The sequence below is a fragment of the Trichosurus vulpecula genome, chromosome 8 (genome assembly GCF_011100635.1).
Source record: "Trichosurus vulpecula isolate mTriVul1 chromosome 8, mTriVul1.pri, whole genome shotgun sequence".
Classification (NCBI taxonomy): domain Eukaryota; kingdom Metazoa; phylum Chordata; class Mammalia; order Diprotodontia; family Phalangeridae; genus Trichosurus; species Trichosurus vulpecula.
In genome coordinates, this window is record NC_050580.1 from 114,047,317 (window position 1) to 114,068,401 (window position 21,085).

Consider the following 21,085-nt stretch of genomic DNA (forward strand, 5'->3'; position numbering starts at 1 on the left):
CTCGCATGCATCCGATATTTCTTTCATTTGTCATTTGCTATTCTTTTGTTCTTTTTTCCATAATTTCCTTTTCTTCCCCCCTTTCCTTCTATCACTCCCTGTTTTACCCAGAGACTGCAGGAAGACTCGGGCAGAGCTGCCCAGATACCTGGGCTTTCGCCTTTGGCCCTTCTGCTGCGCGGCCCGGAGAGGGCTCTGCTCTTTCTAGAGCCGATTCGCAATTTACCTCAGAAACCCCCTTTGTTTTTAGAGCAGTTCTCAGGAGGATTAACAAGACATTTTACTCCCCCCACTCCAAATCCAAACGGACAGGACAGGAGAAAGAAGGGAAGAGAAAGTGAAGGGAAAGGAAGAAGGAAAGGGAAGGGAAGAGAAGGGAAAGAAGGAATGAGAAGGAAGGAAGGAGGAAAAAGGAGAAAGGAAGAGAAAGCAAAGGAACAGAAGAAAAAGGGAAGAACAGGAGAGGAAAGAAAATGAAGGAAATGGGAAGGAGAATGTTTAAAACAAACAAGCAAGAAAAGCTCAGGCTAGGGTTGGCGAACCCTGAGCTGGTGGGAGCAATGATGGGAAGGGGCCACCCGCAGGCGGATTCACCTCGGATTAGGACTCTGCCCTTTCACTGTTGCTCCCTGCGCCAGGGGTCCCTCCTGAGTCTCCCTGATGTCCCGGACTCCACAGAGAGAAAGAAAGAAACGGAAGGATGCCCTGCCCCAGTTCCCCTCCCTCGGCTACCGGAGCAGAAAGGGGTCGCCGAGGGAGTGGTAGCGGCAGAAAGCCAGGCTAGATAAGGAAGAGAGGGCTGGGGCAGACCTGTCCGCCTTCGAAAGGAGCAGGTGGAAGGGGTGGGATGTAGCAGTAGAGGGGCACAGGGGATGGGAGAATGAAAAGAGTAGGGAAAGGAGGAGAGAAACAAGAGAAGGACAGATAGACGACATAAGGAAGATTTTTTTAAAAGGGTGAAAGCGGCAAAAGGACAAGGAAAAGGGGAGCGCGGCCGGAGAGACTCCAAAGGGGAAGGGAAAGGAGGGGGGTGGTGGTAAAGGGAAGCTAGTGGGGGTGGGGTGGGGGTGGGGGCGGGGGCGATCCCGAGCCGCGGGGTGTGTGGAAGGGGAGCAGGAGCTGGGCGCCGGTACTCACGGTGCATCGCGGAGAAGGGGTCTGCTTTGCAGTGCATATCCATGGGGAGGCAGAGGAGCTGGAGCAGCGCGGCCGCCGCCGCCGTGTCGCCTCGCAAACTCAACTTCAGGACTTGAGGAAAAAAGGGAGGGACGGTGGAGAGGCGAGAACGGGCCGATCTGCCGCGGGTCAGCCAAGCGAAGGGGGGGGGGGGGGCACCGCGCGGGGGCGGGGGCTGGGGAGAGGGAGGGGGACTAGGGGCTGCTACACTCAGCAGAGAGGACGCCTCTGCCCCGACCTGCAGCAGCCGCCGCAGCACTGGCCACAACTTTCCGCCTCTGCGCGGGCTGTGGGCAGGGAACTGGCCGTTCAGCAGAGTGCCCCCGGGGCAGTGACGCCGGCCGGGGGGCACAGGGGTCTCATGACCAGTACGGCGACGGCGGCTGAGGCAGTTGGGAGGGGGCTGTGGTCAGATCCCCCGAAACCCAGTCATTTGGAGAGACGGCAGTTGTAGAGGGCTCGGGGTGGGGGCGGCCAGGTGGCCCGAGTGCGCCGGCCGGGGAGTGGGGCCGCTTCAAGTCCCGGGAGTTGGTGAAGTTGGCAGAGAAGTAGCAATCCCCGGGATGTCCGAGCGCCTGAGGGAAGGGATGGAGGGAAAACAGGGCCCCCGCCCCCAGAAAAAAAAAAAAAAAGGCAGGCGCACGCTCGTAGCGTCTGGGAGCGAAGCTGGAGCTGGAGCCAGAGCCGGTGTCCGCAGCTCTGTCCCCAGGTGGGATGCGGCTGCGAAGAGGCTTGGCCCAAGTCTGGAGCCTCGGCTCCCGGTGTATGTCTCTCTAAAAGCTGCAAAGCCCCCTCCAGATCTCCCTCCCCCTCCCCACGCCGGGAGATGGATGACTTGTCAGACAAAGGCAATAGATTCCACCACTCTGTGATTCGCCAGCTCCGGAGCCCCGAGCCTGGGCGAGGAGGGCCCCGCGCCTGTCACTCCGGCGGCGGCGGCGGCGGCGGCGGCGGTGAGGGGAGGCGAGGGGAGGGGAGGGGAGGGCAGAGAGAGAGGGAGGGAGGAAGAAGGGAGGGAGTAAGAGAGGGAAGGAGGGGTGCGGAGTGGGGGGGGGAGTAGTGGTGAGAACTGGGGGAGCCGAGGATTAAAACTACAGAGAGAAACGAAACTCGCCGATAAGATAAACGTTAGATAAGGATAAAGAAGGGACTGGCTAATGAATATTCAGGCAACAGCGGAGGGGTTGTGGAGCGCACTGCGCTTAGCTCTTCCGGACCTACGTTCCCAACTCATCGAGTCCGGAGTCCCGGCCTCTCCAACAGTCAGTGAGTGTCGTTAGTGCGGCTGCTAGCTCCTTTCTCCTTAGGCTACAGCACCGCCAGTCCCTTCCTTACTTTCCTCTCTTCCTTCCTTCCTTTCTTTTCTCTCTGTATTTCTTTCTCTGCCTTGTTTTCTACCCCCCTTCAACTTGCTTTCACATCCTCCAGATTAGAAAGCCCAATTGATGAACCTCTGGCCATTTGCTGAGACTCATTCTGTCCCTTGCCTCCTTGGTCCCTGAGCTGCCACCCCCAGAGCAGCGATCAGACGGTTCTAGACTCGACTACTCATAGCTGTGCTAGGGCTGTTCCCATGCTAGATATTGCTCCCCTCTGCCCTGTCCCCATGATTACTTCTCTCATCTCTGCCAGCCCAAAGACTTAGATAAGAGCAGGAGAGGCTGCCTCGAGTAAACTGCCTTAGTGTGACCCAAATCAAAGACAAGAAAACACTAGGAGTTTCTCTCGGCTCTGTTTGCGTTTCCGTTTCAAAGGGAGCGGGTTTTGGAAGAATGTGGGCGGCTGTGCGGAGCTGGCAGCCAAAGAAGCGGGGGATAACTAAGTCTCTCCCCCGGTGGAGTGAAGAGCCCGCCGCGAAGCAAGGCAAGCGGCGCTCTGTACGGCTCTGTAAGCCTCTTTTCCGGGGCTCGGAGGAGGCCACTGCAGCAAAGCCGAGTACAGCGGAGGAAAAGCGGGACCTCCTTGGCTTCGCAGCAATTTCGCCCCAGCCTCGTTTGCTCAGATCTAGTTCAGCCGCGCTAGGCAGCGGAGGTCCCTTTGTCTCCTAACTGGTTAAGTACAGAATAACTGAGAGATCTCTATGAAATATTTCCCCTCTTCTCATAAATCATCTTGGCAGTTCAGCTGATGTTTTAACTCTCTTTCCTTCCCTCCCTTCCTCCATTCCTTTAGGTCTCCGAAAGGGCAGATTCTGCAGAGGTCCACGGTGGGATCTTCCTCTGCCTCTGAGTGGGGCTACAGGGTTGGGCAGTAGTCACCACCGCGTCTGCCTAGGAACATCTTGATTAAGAAAGTTCTGGGCACCGGGGCAGTCACCCAGAAGACCCCACCCTGTTTCTCTCGCGGGGACTACGGTCGGTGGCAACTCCCATATGGCTGACTGGAGACTGGACCGACTTAGGTCATAGGCCTGTTTTTTTGTTTCCCAAGGAGACTACCAATATTTTTCTCTGGGTCCCCCACACAGCTTGATCCACAATCTTTCCTCTAAGTTGGCCCTCTCCCACCTCTGGGAAAGTTCTAGAATGAAAATGTCTGCCCTCTCAACTCCCACTCAACTCCAGTCACCTCCTAATGAAGAGAAGGCTATCTTGGGCCTGAGGTTTCAGGGGCAGAGTCCAGGGTCAGTCTCTTCTACAGAGAACCTGCAGATGGCGCTGCTGGGTTTACTTTGGCCTCACAACCCCACGAACACGCACCGGCTTTCGAGGAGAAGCGAAGCAGTGAAGCAGACAAGAGTTAAAGGGAACACTGGAAGACACTCTGCCCCTTCCACCCTAAGGTGGGAACTGGCCTTGGTGTTGGTTAGAGGGAAGTAGGATTGTGAATGACTATTCAACTTGGAGGGAGAAAACTGGTAACAACAATCCCCCCATCTCTCCATGGGACCCTCTCCAGTCATTCTGGACCTCTTTGCCATCAAGCTATTAGTAAAAGGGCAGTTTTTAGGGCTGTGTGTGACAATGTGTGCAGGCCCAACTTTAAGTCTAAAATTCACTCACATTTCTTTAATTCTTATCCAGAAACTGAAGTTCTTGGAAGGTGTGTGAAAAACCCTCCCCAGACCCACAGTCACACTTGCTTCCAGGCAGCCAAATAAACAAACACATGTGTTAGCACATATTGATGTAATTGTATATGTGTGTGTAGGTATATATATGTGTATATATATGTATATAAATGCAATTTGTGCATAAAAAGACAGTCACATACAACACAAGTGTTGAAGGCTAAAAACACTAACAAACATGCTCTGGATTTGGTAGAAACTTATAAAAATAACGAGAGAGAAGCAGGCAAGCAGATAGACATACTTGCTGCACTGAGAGCCTCCTTCAACTGTCATTTGCAAACCCTATTTGCACACCCTCTTCAACTTTCTTCAAAAAGCTGGTTTCTTTTCCCATAGGCTGTTCTCAGGCAGCCTAGAAAAGACCACTGAAAAAGCTTCAGAATAATGAATTTAGTATAAATTTGACTTTCCTCACCTAATCCAGACTTCTATGGTAAGAGGCCCTACTTGAAAAGTTCCTTTTTAGCTCTCCTCTTTTTTTTCCTTCTTCTTTCCCTTCTTCTTCTGGTTAAGATGAATGGGGTGTAGCAAAAACAAAACAAAACAAAACAAAAACAAAAAAACAAAAAAAAACAACTAATAGCAAAGAGGGAGAGAGAAAAGAGAAAGGAAAGAAGAAAGACAGGAAGAAAGAAAGGAAGGATGAGAGAGAGAGAGAGAGAGAAAGAAAGAAAGAAAGAAAGAAAGAGAAAAACAACCCAACCCCAAACACCACCAGGGCTCCGACCTGTCAGGGTTGGTTGCTTTTCCCCTCCGCCTCTAAATGAACCTTTTCTCTCTGGTGTTTTCAAAGCAGCCCCTCCACCCCCCAACCTAGGGGCATTTACACTTCAAACAAGGCGCCCGCCTCCCTGCGGAAATTTAAAGGAAAATAAACTTTTGGGGAGTTGCTCTGATACCGATCTCGGGATTTGCTTCATTAGCCGCCTCTCTGCATCTGATCTGTCCAATAAATCTTCCTTGTGGATCTCAGCTCTGACTCTTTCCCCTCTCTTCGCTCCTTAGGCACTCCTGACTTCTCCCTCCCTCTCAGAACAGGCAGTTTGGCTACATACGATCCAGGCCCTCTCCAACCTGCTCTTCTCCAATACCTGGTCTTCATCAGGAACACAGAGGCCTCTGGGGCTGCAGTCCAGGGGTTCTCCTTTGGCTTATGTGGCATGCCCTGTATGTCTGTGCTGGGATTTGGGCTACAAGAGTACGTCCTTGGTTTGGGGCTACAAAGGTGTCAGTAGTACCATAGTGGGTGCTACCAAAAGGTTGTCTAGGTGTGCGGGTTTGTACATATGTAAAGGGTACGAACCATAAGTGCAACTTGCATGCCCATAGATTCCAGACCAGTATTATTGCTGTATATACACATGCACCATAGCCTTGCTATCTATATCTATATCTATATTTATACCTATATCTGTATCTTCTCTTGTCCTTTTGCACATGTCCTAGTGGGTACCTGGGGAAGAACTTCAGAGGATACTGAGAGTAACCCATTCTGTTTGTGGCGAGAGCTCCGGTGCTCCCCACCCATCACTAGGGCCCTTTACTTCCCCTCTTGCCCCCTTTCAGAATCCCAGGCTGGGATTTCTATGGGGGGAGAAATGGAGGCCAATGCCTTTGGAAAGGGGGGTGGGGAGTTGAAGGCTTCCCCTTTTTTCCTTGGATCTTATCACAGTGCTCGGGCCTGAGGGTCGAGGGTTGTGTCCCAGGAGGCCGAGAGTGTCCGGATCCCACAGCTGTAGCCCCTGCATAATGCAAGAAAATCTTATCCTTGCCCCTCCCCCCCCCCCAGTGGCCCTGCCGCCTCCTGCCTCCCTCCTTCCTTCCCTCCCTCCACCTCCCGGGGCGCAGCAAGGGGAGCTGGGGCTGGGGCTCTGAGGGAGGGGATTAGAAATTCCGAAATTAAATGTATCTCCCCAGGAAATGCTCCCCACAGCGCGGACCAAATTAAACGCATTAAAGTTCAGAAAAAGCTGTTTAGAACCAAGGGGGGAAAAACTAGTCCAAGGGGAAGAAAAAGCGAACGAGGAGGAGGAGGAAAAGGGAGGAGAAATAAGGAGGGGGAGAGAGAGAGAGAGAGAGAGAGAGAGAGAGAGAGAGAGAGAGAGAGAGAGAGAGCTTTGCTCAATGGCGGGTTCACTTCTTTCCCTAGTTAAACTGATTGGGAATGGGGGCTTCCAAAGTTAGTATGAAAGCTCATACACACATTCATACAAACACAGACATTTGCACACGGAGACACACGAGGGCACACGCTCATAAGTCCTCAGACATTCAAACCCAGATTCAGGCACAGTTGCTGCCACTGCAGCCCTTGCCCATCTCAGCCCAGCCCAGCCCAGCCCCACTCTTCCTCCTTTTCTCCCCCTGCCCCTCCCCCTCCCCCTTCCCAGCCCTCTGGTCACGTTGGAGGATGGGTTTTTTTTTTTTTTTTTGGAAGAGCTTCTGGTACAATATGGAGCACCATGGGCTGCAATTTCACACTCCACAGCACATTTCCCCTAAAGCTACTTTCTTTTTTTTTTCATCTAAGACCCCCTAATTTCTGCTTCTCTCGCTCCCTCGCTCTCTCCCTCCCTCTCGTTCTCTCTCTCCTTTCTGCTTTTGTCCCTAATATTTGGGCTCCTTGTTGGAGGCCCAGGAGGCTGTCCCTCGCCCCTCTTTTCTTTCCACTTCTCCCCCCGCCCCCTACTGCTCCAAGCATTTCTCAGCCTGGTCTGTTTGTCCTGCTGAGCCCCGCGCACGTGCTTGGCCCTTTATCCTTACCGCCCACCTTTAACCCTGAGCTCCTTTACACTAGCAGCCTCTACCCAGTGGTGCGACCTGTCCGGCCTTTCTCAGCCCCGTGGAGGAGGTAGCGACAATTCGAGACATCTGGCCACCAAAGCAGCCTCTCTGAGAGTGGGCTGGAAGGGCTGAAGCCACTGCGTGCCGCTCTACTGGCGACTTGTGATGAAGGCCAAAGTGGGCTGAGCCAAGTGTGCAGGCCGGTAGTGACCACAAGGCCAGCCCACAAGAGGGAAAGTGAGTAGCACCTACTCGCCGGGACTGGCTGGGCTGAGGGCAACCGTTGAGCAGTAACCTTCTGCCTTTCATGCTATGAATAGTCAATTCCAACAGTGGTTAGGGTCCTGAAAGCTCAGTGAAGATGGCCCAAGCAAGTCTCTAGGAGTAAATACATTGTGCCCACGCATTCATGTACATACAGACAAAAATGAGTTCCCAGGGAGGGAGTTCAGGGATCCCAAACCACGTATGTTCGGAAGGTCTAGGCAGGCCTCGGACACATCCCTGTGGGGCCTCTGCCTCCCAATTTAAACTGAAGAATGCTTGGGCAACGCTCGTCTTTCCTGCATCTCCCTCTCGCCCCAAAGGGGGAGGCAAGAGGCAAGAGCTGTAGCCATGCCTGTGGGGCTGAGGCTGTAGGTTTTCATAAAGGCTGCTACACTCTGAGAGCTTCTAAGCGATCCTTCATCTTTTGCCTGCTATTTCATCTGTAGTTTTTTTCCTCTTTTTCCTACTACTTCCTAACACTATCCCGGTTGGTCAATTTTCTTTTACTGTGTCCTCACCGTTCCTCCCTCCTTGTCTGGCTTTCAGCGCAGATTTCCCTCACAACAACGCTGCTGCTAGAGGAGCAGTCAACTTCTCGGCGGGTCCCCCCTCCTTCCCTCCCCAGCAGCAGGGTTAATTAAGGCCTTTGGCGTTGTCCCCTCCCCGGGCCAGTTCGGTGAGACCGCCTGGAGAGCTAGACCGTGGGGTGGGGGGCGGAGGGAGTAGGTGGAATGAGAAAGGGGATGGGATGAGGTTTGAGGAATGAGAGATCCTGTTCCTCCCGTCCCGTCAGCTCCCGTCTCCAAACAAAGGAGAAGAGGGACACAAACCCCGAAGCCAGACATGACCAGAGCCCTGGGTTTGGTTGAGGTGTTTCTAGGGGTGTGCTACTGAGAAGCCGACTGGCCAGAAACGAGGCCGGAGAGGAGAGGGAAGGTGAGGGGGAGTGCAGGGAAGGTGAGAGAGAGGGGAGAGTAAAAGGGAAGAGAATTGGGTGTGAACTAGGGAAACCCAGAGCATGGAGAAGGCACCTGTCTCTTTGGAAGGGCTGAAGAGGTTATTTTGGATAGGAAAGAGCTTCCCAATCGGGCAGTTGGACCATCAGTCAGGGAGAAAGCAGCCGAGCGAGGAGCTGGGACTAGGGATATTGGTGGAGATATAATGATTAACCGTCCCCCTCCCCAGTCAGCTTTGAGCCCTCAGTACAACTGAGTGGTAGCTGGGGTGTGGAGGGGGGAGTGTGGTGATAGAAGCCGGGACTGTGGGGATAGAAGCCGACTCTGCTGCTCCTGGCCACCTCAGAGATCAGAGGGGCGAGAGGGAGGGAGTGCTAAGCAAAAGGGGAACGCAGCCCTAGGAAGGGGAGGGGCTGAAGTGGGGGGGGGGGTGTGCAACAACAGATGCAGAGTAGAAAAGAGTGAGGGAAATAGTGAGAAAGCCGGATTTACAGGCGAGGGAAGAAGAAGAAAGGAGACAAAAAGAGGGAGAGGAAGAGGGAGAGGAAAAGTGGGAGAGGCACATACAGAGGCGGAATTCCTGAAAAAGAAGACGGTTGGAAGGGGGAGGGGAAATAGAGGCAGGACAGGAACTGAGTTTTCTTAGAGTTATGATGAGGTACCAAATCTACTCTCCCTCAACCAACCTCCTCCCCCTTTTCCTTCCTAAGGACTCTGAGGGAAGCAGGAGGAGGATGGGAGAGTCTGGGAGACTGGAAGGGTGGGAATGAAGGTAGTGAGAGAGAGGGGTAGAGAGACTGGCAAAAACGAAGTGAAGCAGAGATAGCGACAGAGACAGGAACCGAATAAAAAAGATGAACATGGAAAGAAACAGACTCAAGGTACCAAAAGGGGGAGGAGGGAGAAATAAAGGTGACACACATAGAGTCAGAGAAAGAGTAAGGAGCAAAGTGAGAAACATCAGGAAGAAAGGGAATCTCTGTTGACCTGCGGAGGTCTGTATATCTTTCCTCCGTCCCTTCTTCCTTCTTCTACTCTTTCCCCCTCTCTGAGGTGGGAAAACAAACGTCTTTAGCCCTAGCTGAGAGTGCATGTTTATGTTGCTGGATCTCCTAATGCTTTGCATGGTGTTTACTCATGACGGTGAGTGTATGGTTCAGAGGTGTATTTGTGCTAGTGAGTTATATGTGTATTGGGGGTGAAAGTATGGAGCAAGATACACTCAATCTCAGAGAGAGAGAGAGAGAGAGAGAGAGAGAGAGAGAGAGAGAGAGAGAGAGAGAGAGAGAGAGATCTGATCAGGAAGGTTCTTAAGGGTCTTTAAATTGTAGTGCCTGTTTCTTAGTCAGAATTCTGCCATCAAGTTCAGATCTTAGCCCCTAACATGAACTTGAAACAAAAGGAGTAAAATGAATCAATCCATGCAGACGTAGGTCAAAATCACTTAATATCCAATATGTTAAACTTTTTTTAAATTAACCGTTCTTTAAAGAATGATCCTCCAATTTCTAACTTTGTTGCTCCTAGAAAAGAGAAGGTACAAAGTAAATGTAGGAGCAGTTTCCCGTTTGCGAACAAGGCAGCTTTTATCTCCCCTCATCTCCCGCATGTAGGGGAATAATATTCCTGAAGGCTAACTGCCATTTCTGATTCAACTAGGATGAATTTTCGATGTATCTCAATGTATATCTCTGTGGGGTGTTTTTTGGGGGGTTGAGGTAGGGGTGAGAAGCAAGGTGTGTATTTGTTCAACTCAGACATTAGCCACCAAAAAAAGGACTCAGAAAAAACACTGCTCACTAGATTCTCCCTTTGCCCCCTGACTTTTACAGGGAGGCTAACCACACGAGCAAGGGAGGAAAGAGACTGAAGAAGTGTCTCCTCCAGCAATGATGCCAATCAATCCATTTTGTCAGTATAGCAATTATACTATATAGCAAACCAAACTCCCGTGGTGTTGAGGCCTTAGGGGACCAGGATGGTCAAGTCAGGCTGAATCCTAGTGTCCTTGGCCAAAGAGGGTGATCTTCCCTGCTCCTTCCCCATAGAATAGGGAAAATAAGATGGATCTGAAGATGAGATGTCGAGAGAGGAAGAAGGATGGGGATAGAAGTGGGAGAGCTGAAGGGAGTGCGTGAAGGAAGAAAAGTGAGAAGAAAAGGAAAGGGGGTGGGAAGGGGACACGTGAGAAGGAAGTAGAGGGAAAGGAGTGGGAGGGGCACTAGGATAAGAGTGGAGAGAAGAGTGGAGGGGGACAGAGAGTGGAATTTTCAAATCAATATTTTAATATTTTATTATTATGCGAAAATAAGCGGTGAGGCACTGAGAATGCAACTGGCAAAAACGAAATCTTTTTTCTCTCCACCTCCCAGCGCTTATTCATCCGCTTCCTCGTTTATTACAGTTTGTTTTCAGAAGGAACAGGCTCAGTTAAACTCAAATAAAACCCGTATCCTTCGGAAATCCCGCTTGAACAGCAGCGCCGGGTCTTCGCAGGGTTTGTTCGGGTGCGTCTTTATCATACTGAACTAGCAGGATCCGGAGGGGCACGGTCTAGGGCCGTAGAAAGTGGGGTCCAGTTGGAGGAATGCCAAAGGCCCCCTAAACCTGGCGTGGTTCTGTGGCTGGCCCTACTACACTGTAGGAGAAGAGGAAAGGAGAAAAGTATGTGTAGGGGGCGGGGACAGGAGAGAAAGAGAAAAAGAGGGAATGAGAAAAACAGGGAGAGAGAAGGAAGTCCGAATGGCTCTCCCCAGCAGCCGGGAGGGGAGCCGGTTCCTTCTTTATAACCCCGGCCCTCCCTCCCTCCCTCTTCTGCTCCCGCTCCCGCTCCCGCCTCTGTCCCTCCCCCCTCTCCCGAAGCCACAGGGCGGCCGAGAGCGCAGAGCGCCAAGTAGAGGGAGGGAAGGAGGGAGGAAGGGGCGCGGGCCCCCGGCTCTCGGCCCAGCTGCCTTGGTGCCTGCATTCCCATCTCCTCCAACTAGCCCCGAGGAGCAGGGAGCCGGCTGGCAGAGCTGGGGCAGGTGCAGGTAGGCTTGGGCACAGGAGGGTGGGTGGATTTTTATGCCCCTTGGAAAGCCGGGACGAATCCCTGACTCTTTCCCCAATCCTGTCGGTGTCTGTCTAGCCGCACCATCTATTTTTCCAACCCCGGAGGCAGGAGGTGGTGTCCAGAAACTTTGTGAGGACTAGGGGAGCTAGAGGGACCGGTCTGGCTCCGACCAAGGCATTTGGGCAGCCTCCTCTGCTCCCGCTGGTTTCGCGACTACTTATCCTTCCCCGCAAAATCCCGCAGGATCGGTAGGAACTGCTTAGGCATGGGGGTTGCTTTTCTGGAAGGAAAATTGAAGCTAAATGAAGCAAGGTCTGTGTATCATTTCCAGAAAAAAGGGCAGGAGCTATGTTAATGATCCCGAAAGGCAACAAGCTACACTGTACAAGACAGGAGAAAAGGCGAAAGCCTAGGTAGGAAGAATCCCAGAGGAAGGAAGAATAGGAAGGAGAAAAGGACAGACAGAGACAGAGGGACAGAGCCCAAGTCCTAGACCCGGAGAGAAAGGGGAGAGGTTCCCAGTAAGGCTGAGCTATTAGCTCTGTCCTTGGGCTGCATATTTATACGGTCGAGGGGGTGCACAGATGGACTCTCAATTGAATTCCATCTTCAACACCATCAGAGATTGATTTTCTACTCGCTTTTAATTTTGCCATAATTAATTAGATCATTACAACTGTTTGCTATTGATCTCCCTACTTAAACCTTCGGTGCGGAGGGGTTTCTCTGGGTCCCGAAAACCCCGGGGGAGACCGGAGGAAGCACAAGTCCGGCAGCTCAGCATCCGAGGTGGAGGCCTAGATCTCAAGCTGGGCAGGCCTGAGAGAAGGCGGCCTATGGGGCAAGGAGGCCGAAAAGCGAGCTAGGTTTACCGACTGGCTTGGGTCGTTTCGTTGTCAAAAGAAAAGAGGTTTGAGCTGGCCCTTCAAAGAGGCGACGTGGGCAGGCAGGGTGGCAGAAAGAGGACAGTGTAAGAATAAAAAGGAAAACTAGCAGGAGCTGGGATGGGTGGGAAGGGAAGACATGAGAGTGTTGGGTCCCATTCTAGTTAAGCAGGAGACACGAGACCCACAACTTTGGGGAACTCTCAGAAAGCCTTGACCCTTCAAATCCTAACTGGCCCTTCTCTCTGCTATCACCACCTCTCCCATCTCTAGTCAGGACATCCCAAGTAACTGAGACGGCCTAAAGATTTTAACCGCAAACTCAAATTGAGTTTGGAATCTGTCTGTGTTCCAGGGCAGACTGGAGCTTCAGGGCCCCTGGGAAGAGGGAAGGGTGTGGGAAAAGGCAACCACTCTACTAACTGACCCACTCAAGCAGCTGAGCACTCCTGACGCTTCTCATTAGCACTCCGGGTTTCTCAGGACCCCCTTCATTCTTCCCAATGTTGGGCAACTTACCAGGAAGGATAGTCCCCTGAATAGGGCAATCACTTCCATGCCACTGGTGTCAAGCTTCTCCGGGGAGGGGGGGGGGGTTACCTCCAATGACTTCTCACACACACTTGCACAGACCTCTCCCCCCCCAACAACGTGCCACTACGCCCAAACTTTCAGCAAGTTAAGCGGCATATTTATAAGAGAAATGAAGTAATTTTTTTAAAAAAAGGAAAAGCAAGTGGAAAAGAGAAGGTAAAGAATGAAGGAAAAAGAACGCAAGAGGATTTCTGTTGTAAGTCCAAGGAGAATTTTGAAAACTCACTTTTTTTTCGAAGAAAAGTTTTTGGTGGTGGATTTAACAAACTCAAGGGCACAAGGCTGGAGGCGACCCAAGTAGCTGGGAAAGGGCGAGCCGCGGAACCACTGTTCCTGTGGTCCGCGGCTACCACACACCTCACCTCCCCTTCCCCCGCCCCTCACTGGGCGACCCTTAGAGACTGAGGGCACCGAAACTCAGCCGAGCTTCTCCCACAGACTGAAGTAGTTGCCCCTCCCCCCTTCTCCAAGCCTCTAGAGAGATCCGCCCTCAGTAGATGGCCCGCCTGCAGTCCGGCTCTCCAAGCCAGCCGTCTCCCACCCCTACTCCCCCATCTCTAACTCCCTCTCTCAAAACAGCCCCCACCTGGGTGCGCACTCGGGGAAGACTGGAGGCGAGGAAGTTTAGGGGCAGATGGAGGGGACAGAGGAGGCCGGAATTTCACTCCCTCAACCCTCTTTGGGTTTAATGCGGGTCCCCTAACCCACCCCCACCCCTTACCTGTACGCCCCGCGCCCTGAGCCATTCTCCGCGTCCGCCTTGTCAGTGCGACCGCAGCAGTGCAATCTGGCCTCCTGGGCTCTCAGCCTTTCCCACTGCCGCTTGCCCGAGATCGGGCTCAGCCACCCAAAACTGACCGGCTCAGATAACCTAGCTAACTCTCCTCTCGCGCTGGCGCTCTCTCGCTCTCGCTCTCACTCTCTCTCTCTCTCACAGCAACACTAAGACAGAGCCACACTCCAAGAAGCCACATACTCAGAACTCCACGCATTCACACAAAGTAAGCCTCGAGGACACAAGCCTACAATTGCTCACCTAGACACCCCACGATCACCACCCATCTACACGCTCAAAAGACAGTCGAACCCAGAGAGATACCCTAGGTACACAGTCATTCACTATCTTCATTCACCCACTTCCCAGCACATTCACCCAGTCACACTCCCCTACACTCTCACAGACACACACATTCTCTAATACACTCACACACTCTCTGGTATACTCAGTCATACACTCCACATTGCACACTCCCAGCATATTCACACACATCCTCAGTCATACATTCCATGAAATACACTCACAGTCACACACTCCCTCACATCCTTAGTCACACACTCCATTAATACTCACAGTCACATACACTCCCTGACATACACAATCACACACTCCCTGACACACACAGCCACACTCTCCCCCACATCTTCACAAGTCACACACTCCCTGACACTTAGTCACACACTGACAACCTTAATCACACTCCCTGAAATACAATCACATATTCCCAGAGATCCTAGTAGTCACATACTCCTCCACATTCTCACACTCATCCACTCACAACTCAACCTCACACATTTCTGGACACCTTTACATGTACTTCCAACTATCTATTGCACTCATTAAAGAAAGTGTATAGACTTTTGAACTTATAGGTAAGGGTCTGTGAACCTTTAACAAAAATAAAAATCATAAAGAAAGGAGGGTCCCATGGGGAGGATACAGTTTGGGGCCTGGAGGAAAAGAGAGGAAAGCCAGACCAGGGCCCACTGTCCTCTAGTCAAACAACCATTGGATGCTAGGCCTCTTTTCTCCCTGAGCCACTTTGGGAAAGGGTGCTGCTAGTTTGGGGTTGAGAAATTAACTTCATGTGAGTGAAGCTCTCTCTCTTTCACACACACATATATGTATTGTGTGTGTGTGTGTGTGTGTGTGTGTGCCCTCATCCAGTGGACATTCTAATACACGTAGGTGCTGTTACTGACATACATCCTATCAATCACTCATATCCTAATACCCCTCTCACTCTTTCTCTCCCATACTCATAAACCCTTTCTCACAACTACACATTCATAATCATTCTGTCACACCTCCACAATCTTGTACACCCTTCCCCATACCTATATACCACATCTCACAGCTTCACAAAATCACCCATACCACACCCCACACAATGACTCCATGACCTTGTATTTCCTGTGACACCCTTGCTTGTACACATAGAGGTACAAAGGCTCTCACATTCTTCAGGTTCCTTGGGTAATCAGTCTGGAAAGCTTGAGGCTCCATCAGAGATGCCCTGCTCAGGCTCCACACTCCACCCCAGCTTGCCCCAGTAGAATCAACCCACCCCAGAAGTAGGTTCCCTCCTCTCTTCTCCCCATCCACACCATTTGCAAAAGGACACTTGAAAAAGATGAACACTGAATCCTTGTCTACAGATTTTAAATCACACATTTTTCTAAATGAGGATAAAAATTCAACTCTTAGGGCCAAATTCAGGTGCCAGAGTCATTGGTTAAACCTGAGTAAGGCTTTCCTTTTTTAAAGTCAAACAATGACATAAGCTCAGAGTTTAAAACCTACACATACTTCTATAATCCAGCCAGCACAATTCACTCCACCCTGCTCCAATCTCCAGTTTGGCTTACCCAGAGTCCTTCCATGGCTGGACAAATAAAAGCCTAGACACAGAGAGAGATAGTTCCAGGGATACACACATCTTCTCATACAACTAAAGCCACCCATCAGTCTGACAGTCACACTTTCCCAAGCACACGCAAATTCAAAGGTTTCTCCACTCACAGATTCACAGTTTCACAAAGCTGCACCATTATACACTTCCCCTCGCAAGCAAATACATATCTTGCACTTTTATAGGCACTACAGAATTATTTCCTAAAATATATATCAAGAATCTTTTATGAAGATTGTCTCACACAATGTATCTTCAAGCACAAGGTCATGCACAAATAAGTGCCTAGAACTGAGAGACACTCAGATGGAAGTCCTTATTCCCTGGCTTGCTCCTGGCCCTGTAGGCCTCCTTGGTGGAGAGTTAGTTGAGCAGAGGGGACAAGGTGGCCAGAATAGTGTGTGTTGGGGGTGAGGTTCTATAAGAGAGGAGGGATGGTGTCTAGATAGAACCCTAAGTGGGACCTGGAGTGGGAGGGTATTGCTTCTAGGAAACCCTTGCACACCCTTTCTGTACTATCCAGCAATAGCCCAGGGCTTTGGGAAAACATTTAGTATAAGAAGAAAAAGTGGCCTCAGGGAAAGGACCAGGACCTATTGAGTTTCTGGTTCTTTGTCTCCAGATGCCTAGATCCCCAGCCCAGCTTTTTCTCTTGGACATTTTTGCTCCCTCCCCCATTGATTTAAAGTCTCTCTCAGGTTCTCCAAGGAAGTCTCAGGAAAAATGACCCACCATCCTATTGATTCTTCATTAGTATCACATTTTCACATTTGCTAAATTGGTTTTAAAAGCTTTCCCCGCCCCCCCCCCCCACATTGTTATTGTCTTGTCAGATTCTGTGGTCTGAGGGCATAACAGTTCTTTAAAAAATCCCCACCACCACCACTTCCTGATACCACTGTGATTACAGTGCCCTTAGCCCCTACTCCCAGGGGTTTACAGACATCTTGATGAGTAGGATTGTGTTTTGGTATCTTCTTTAGGAAAAGAAGGTGACTGGAGATCCAGGCCCTGGGTAGAGGTGGAAAAGGGGATATGGGAAGGGCTTACCTTGCAGGACCCCTCAGCTGGCTCAGCCTCACCCTTTTCTCCTAGAGATTCCAAGAAGATACCCTAAGATCTTTTACACATAATCCAGCCCTCTAGGGTTCCTTTACTGAATTTTGGAGCAAGATAAAGAAAGTTTTAAAATCACTTTTTGTTTATCCATGCCACCCCCCCCAAGAATAAAGGGTAAATAGGAAAAGTAGACCTCCACCCCACTTCTCCCCCCTTTGGCCTAGAGGGAGAGCAGTATGCTTTGTACCAGCAGCAGAAACCCCAACCCTACACACAAGTTCTGGTAATCATTAACTGTTCACTGGAAGGGAGGAAAGAATTCAACTTAAGGGGAGGTGAGGGACAAAGGAAAAGAGAGACAGGGAGAGAGACAGAGACAGAAGTGGAAAGACAGAAAGAGAAAGAGAGGGAAGGAAAAAGAATGAGGAAGAGAGAAAGAGAAAAGTTAGAGAGAGGCAAAGAGAAAGAAAGAAAGAAAGAAAGAAAGAAAGAAAGAAAGAAAGAAAGAAAGAAAGAAAGAAAGAAAGGAAGGAAGGAAGGAAGGAAGGAAGGAAGGAAGGAAGGAAGGAAGGAAGGAAGGAGGGGGAAAGGGAGAGGCAGAGAGAATGGAAAGAAGAAAGAAAAAGGAAAAGGCAGTGGAGGCCAGCGTCTACTCCAGAAAGCCTCTGACCTCAAATGTGCCAACTCTTGGGCCTGCGGGTTCCGGGAGGAGTGGTTGGTGCAAGAAGGTGGTAATGGGCAGACGGAAGAAAGGCAGGGGCAGCGGAATGTGTCTCCCTGATGTGTTTATCCCCTAATCAGTTCATTAGTTATAAACAACATGACATTAGAAGTTAGGAGGCAGTTGATATTAATTTTTATTTAACTAGCTGATGTTTAATCCGTCACGCCAGGCTGGGGAGCAGCGAGAAAGATCTTCCTGACAGAAAACCAGTTAGAACTTCATAAGGCGCAATCAGTGTCCGGGCTTTGGAACAAACGAGAGAGACAGAGACAGAGAGACACAGCTAGAGATAGAGAGACAGGGACAAAGAGGCAGTCAAGCAGGAAGGGAGCAAGCGGCCCGAAGGTAGAAGGGTGGGTTGTTTTCTGTTGTGGTTGTGGTTATGGTTTTTTAAGAAACGGGAAGACAGACCAAGGGCAGAGGGGAACGGGCCAGGAATTTAAAGCACCTCCCCACCCCCACCCCCACCCCCACCCCCACTCGAAAGGATAGAACAAAAGGAGAAAATCCGAGATGGGCAGGCGGGGTGAGGGCAGAAACGCCACCCGCCAGCAGCTCCGAGTTTTGCCGGAGGACTCCCCACCTGGTCACCGCCCAGGCACAGCCGGGCAGTGACGGACTGGGAAGTCCTGCTGCGGAGCGCCGAGGCCGGACCAAGCTCACCCAGGCCGAGAATAGCGAGGACAGGCTGCCTGGGATTGCTTGTGGGGAAAGAGTGCGCATACTCCTCTGTCTTCCTGAGAAAGTGTCCTCTGTAATGAATGGAGCTGCGACTGGGGCTGGGGCTGAGTAGAGAATAAGCGTGGAGAGGGTGAGAACCGGAACTGCGGGCAAAGTCATTGCCTCTTCAGGGGTCTAGGGAGGGCAGAGAAGTTTGGGTCGGGCGGAGAAAGCTGCAGAAATTTTCGAGGATGGGCTGAACTAATTGTGACCAAGGCTTAAGTTTGGTAAATAACTCAAGTTTGAGAAAGTTTGGAGCGTGCCTGCTCAAGAAAGTGTCTGAAAATGAGTATCTCTGAAAACGGGTGACTGTATTTGTGTGCGCACCTCTAGGTGTGAGTGGGTGCGTGCACCAGCCGTGCACACATGGGTTCAGCACACATAAGCACGTGCAGTCGGCTTTTCTCCACATACAATTGTAAGCCGCCCTGGTTTCGTCACGGTTTTCTGAGCTGGGCGCGGGGGCGGGAGGGAAAGATGGGGGGGAAGTAGGGGGGGGCTGTAGTTTTCCTACGCGAAGGGCCTGTTTGTTAGTGCAGGGGGATCCTTGTCGATTTGGGGACAGATCCAGAGAATCTCATTATTTGCATGTTAATCTGCCTCCGCCGCGCAAAGGAAATCGTTTAAATTCCGAAGAAAATTGCTTCTTGCCAACGGTTAATAGTTAACTCGTACGGAAAAGTTCCCAGGGAAAGGAATGAAAGACAGACGGAAGGAAGGAAGGAAAGAAAGAGAGAGAGAGAGAGAGAGAGAGAGAGAGAGAGAGAGAGAGAGAAGACAAAGAAAAAGAAAGAAAGAAAGAAAGAAAGAAAGAAAGAAAGAAAGAAAGAAAGAAAGAAAGAAAGAAAAGAAAAAAAAAGAAGGAAGGAAGGAAGGAGAGCGAAGGGAGAAGCACGGGGGCCGGCGGGTACTGCGACCTAGCGAGGGCTGCCTCAGATCTTCTCCTCTTCCCAGCACTCAGCTAGGTTCTATTTTTTTCTCAGCTCCCGGGCCTCTGGCTGCGGACCTCGCGCCCGCGACCCGTCATTAGAGTAATTTAGTTCACCAGACCCTTTCTTTTGGAAACGGCTCCTTGTTTTGGAGCTCAGTTCAGCACATGACTTCTTCTAGGGAAGAAAATGATCCCAAAGGGAGCTTTTGAAGGAGACAGACCACAGGAAGGACGAAAAAGTCTGACAGGCACTGAGAGACCAGTAGAAAGAAATGCATGTATAGACCGACATTCTTAGTGGAGATATACATAAACAGGGAAGGAACCCTAGCAAAAGTAGCAGGAGAAGGCGGGGAAAGGATAGATGAGAAGTAAAGGATAGAGGAAAGGGAGAGGCGGAGAGAAGTAAGGTGAGGAGGGAAGTGAAAGGGGAAAGGAAGGAGAAAGAAAAGAGAGAAATTAAAAGGGAAAAGTGGAGAAGGAATAAGCCAGAAATGGCTTTTGTTTTTAAGCATTAGCGCCCCAAGGGAGCTTTGGCAAGGAGCTAAAGCGCGCCCCGCAGTGGCTGGGCCCTAAGGACGCACCATAGTGAAAGCTGGGATTACTCTGGCTCTGGCTGCCGCAGACCTAGACTCCAGGTGAGGACTAGGATTTGAAATGGGGATTTCGAGTTAGGAATTCGCTTGAGTGAAAGAGCCGCACTTGCGGGGGTGGGGTCGAGATAAATCCCAGAACTGTCCTTTCGAAATTGGAGGAAGGGGACCTGCTACGGTCAACTTGACTATGACCTGAGGATCTGAGGCAGAAGGCGAGTCCTAATTCCTCATCAATCACTTTTTCTTGAATGCTCAGTGTAGGCCGCGTGCTTTTTGCAATATCAGACGGAAACTGAGGAGTTCTGGGACAGAACCGGGCAGAAGCTGTTTACCCAGTTTGGAGAGGGTTAAATAAAAGCTGCTCTGAAGCTCTGATTCCTACCTAGTCCATACAGTTGTCCTCTGGGCTGGTTTCCACTCCACCATCACACACCAGGGAATTTAGAATGTTGGTTTCAGGGAAGCAGAGTCAGGAAGAAACTGTATCCATTGGCCAGCGGAGGGCGCATTTCCCAAGCAGCCTCTTTCCTAAAGGGCAGAAGAGGTATATAGATCGCAGAACCCCGCAGAATTTTCCTGATTCTTTGGGGCTAGGGAGAGAAGGAAAGGGGAGGCAGAGAGACAGACAGAGGGTGAGAAAGGAAGAGAGAAGAGAGAGGAGATTCTTTGGTGAAACTTTCCCTGGACACTTTCTCAAGCCACCTCAAGATTAAGAGCTTGAGAGGATATACTTTAACAGAAAAGGAAACTGAGGCTAGGGGCATGACTTGCTCAAGCCAAGGAGCTAATAAGTGTAGGAGGTGAGGCTAGAACCCTTTTTTTCTGATCCCAAGGTCAGTGCCTATTAAACCACTCCATCTTCTTTCTGCTCTAGCAAGTTTTCTTGTGACCATCAGAATCGCCCATCTGGGCCACCCTGAGCTTATCCCCCTGCTCTGCCCCTTTTGCCACATACATATTCATCTCTAGACTGGCCCTACACCCTGGCCCTTCTAGGAATTACAGGCCAGGAAGCCTGGGCCTCTTATACTACATACAAAAACAAACAAGATACAGGGGTGTGTGTCTGTGTGTCTGTGTGTGTGTGTGTTTTTGTAATGTGTGAAGGCGAGGGGGCAGACTTGCTTCGCACTGAGCCTCCCACACTCTTCAGAATTCTCTTTGTACTATTTGGCTATTTGTGATTAGAGGCTCACATCTGGGAAATAAATGGCTAGATTTGAGGGGTCATTCTGGTTGCACTCAACTTTTCCAGTGACCAAAATGAACAACCTCATCCTATGGGATAGACCAAAGTTGGCCCACAGGAGGCATTTAGCAGTCTGCCCAAGCAGGGAGCAAGGGAACTATATAGGGCACGACAGGGAAGATTTGGCCTCTTGGAACTGCACTGCATCCACTTGGAGAAAAGAAAAGATGAAGGTTTTAAAAAATTCCTTACCATCTGCCCTCACTTCCCACCACCCCCACCCCTCCCCTGACTGGATTTAGTGTTTGTAGAGCAAAGAAGATAGTCTGTCCTTGGGGCTGTCATGCCACCTTCACTCTTCTGTCAGCCAGCTGTGTGGAACAACCACCT

At 50.8% G+C, this 21,085-nt stretch overlaps 1 protein-coding gene across 7 annotated transcripts in view; it reads right to left on the bottom strand.

Moving 5' to 3' along the window:
- Nucleotides 1–7,187, bottom strand: part of PAX2 (paired box 2) — a 109,136-nt gene extending 101,949 nt beyond the window's left edge. For 3 of the 7 annotated variants that reach the window (XM_036735722.1, XM_036735724.1, XM_036735721.1), the window contains exon 1: nucleotides 1,138–1,180. In XM_036735722.1, coding sequence (XP_036591617.1) covers nucleotides 1,138–1,180 — 43 coding nt within the window. Of the gene's footprint in view, nucleotides 1–1,137; nucleotides 1,998–7,168 lie in introns of those variants that run through there. The other 4 variants (XM_036735727.1, XM_036735728.1, XM_036735723.1 and 1 more) reach the window with 3 other exon arrangements.
- Nucleotides 7,188–21,085: the final 13,898 nt, after the last annotated feature.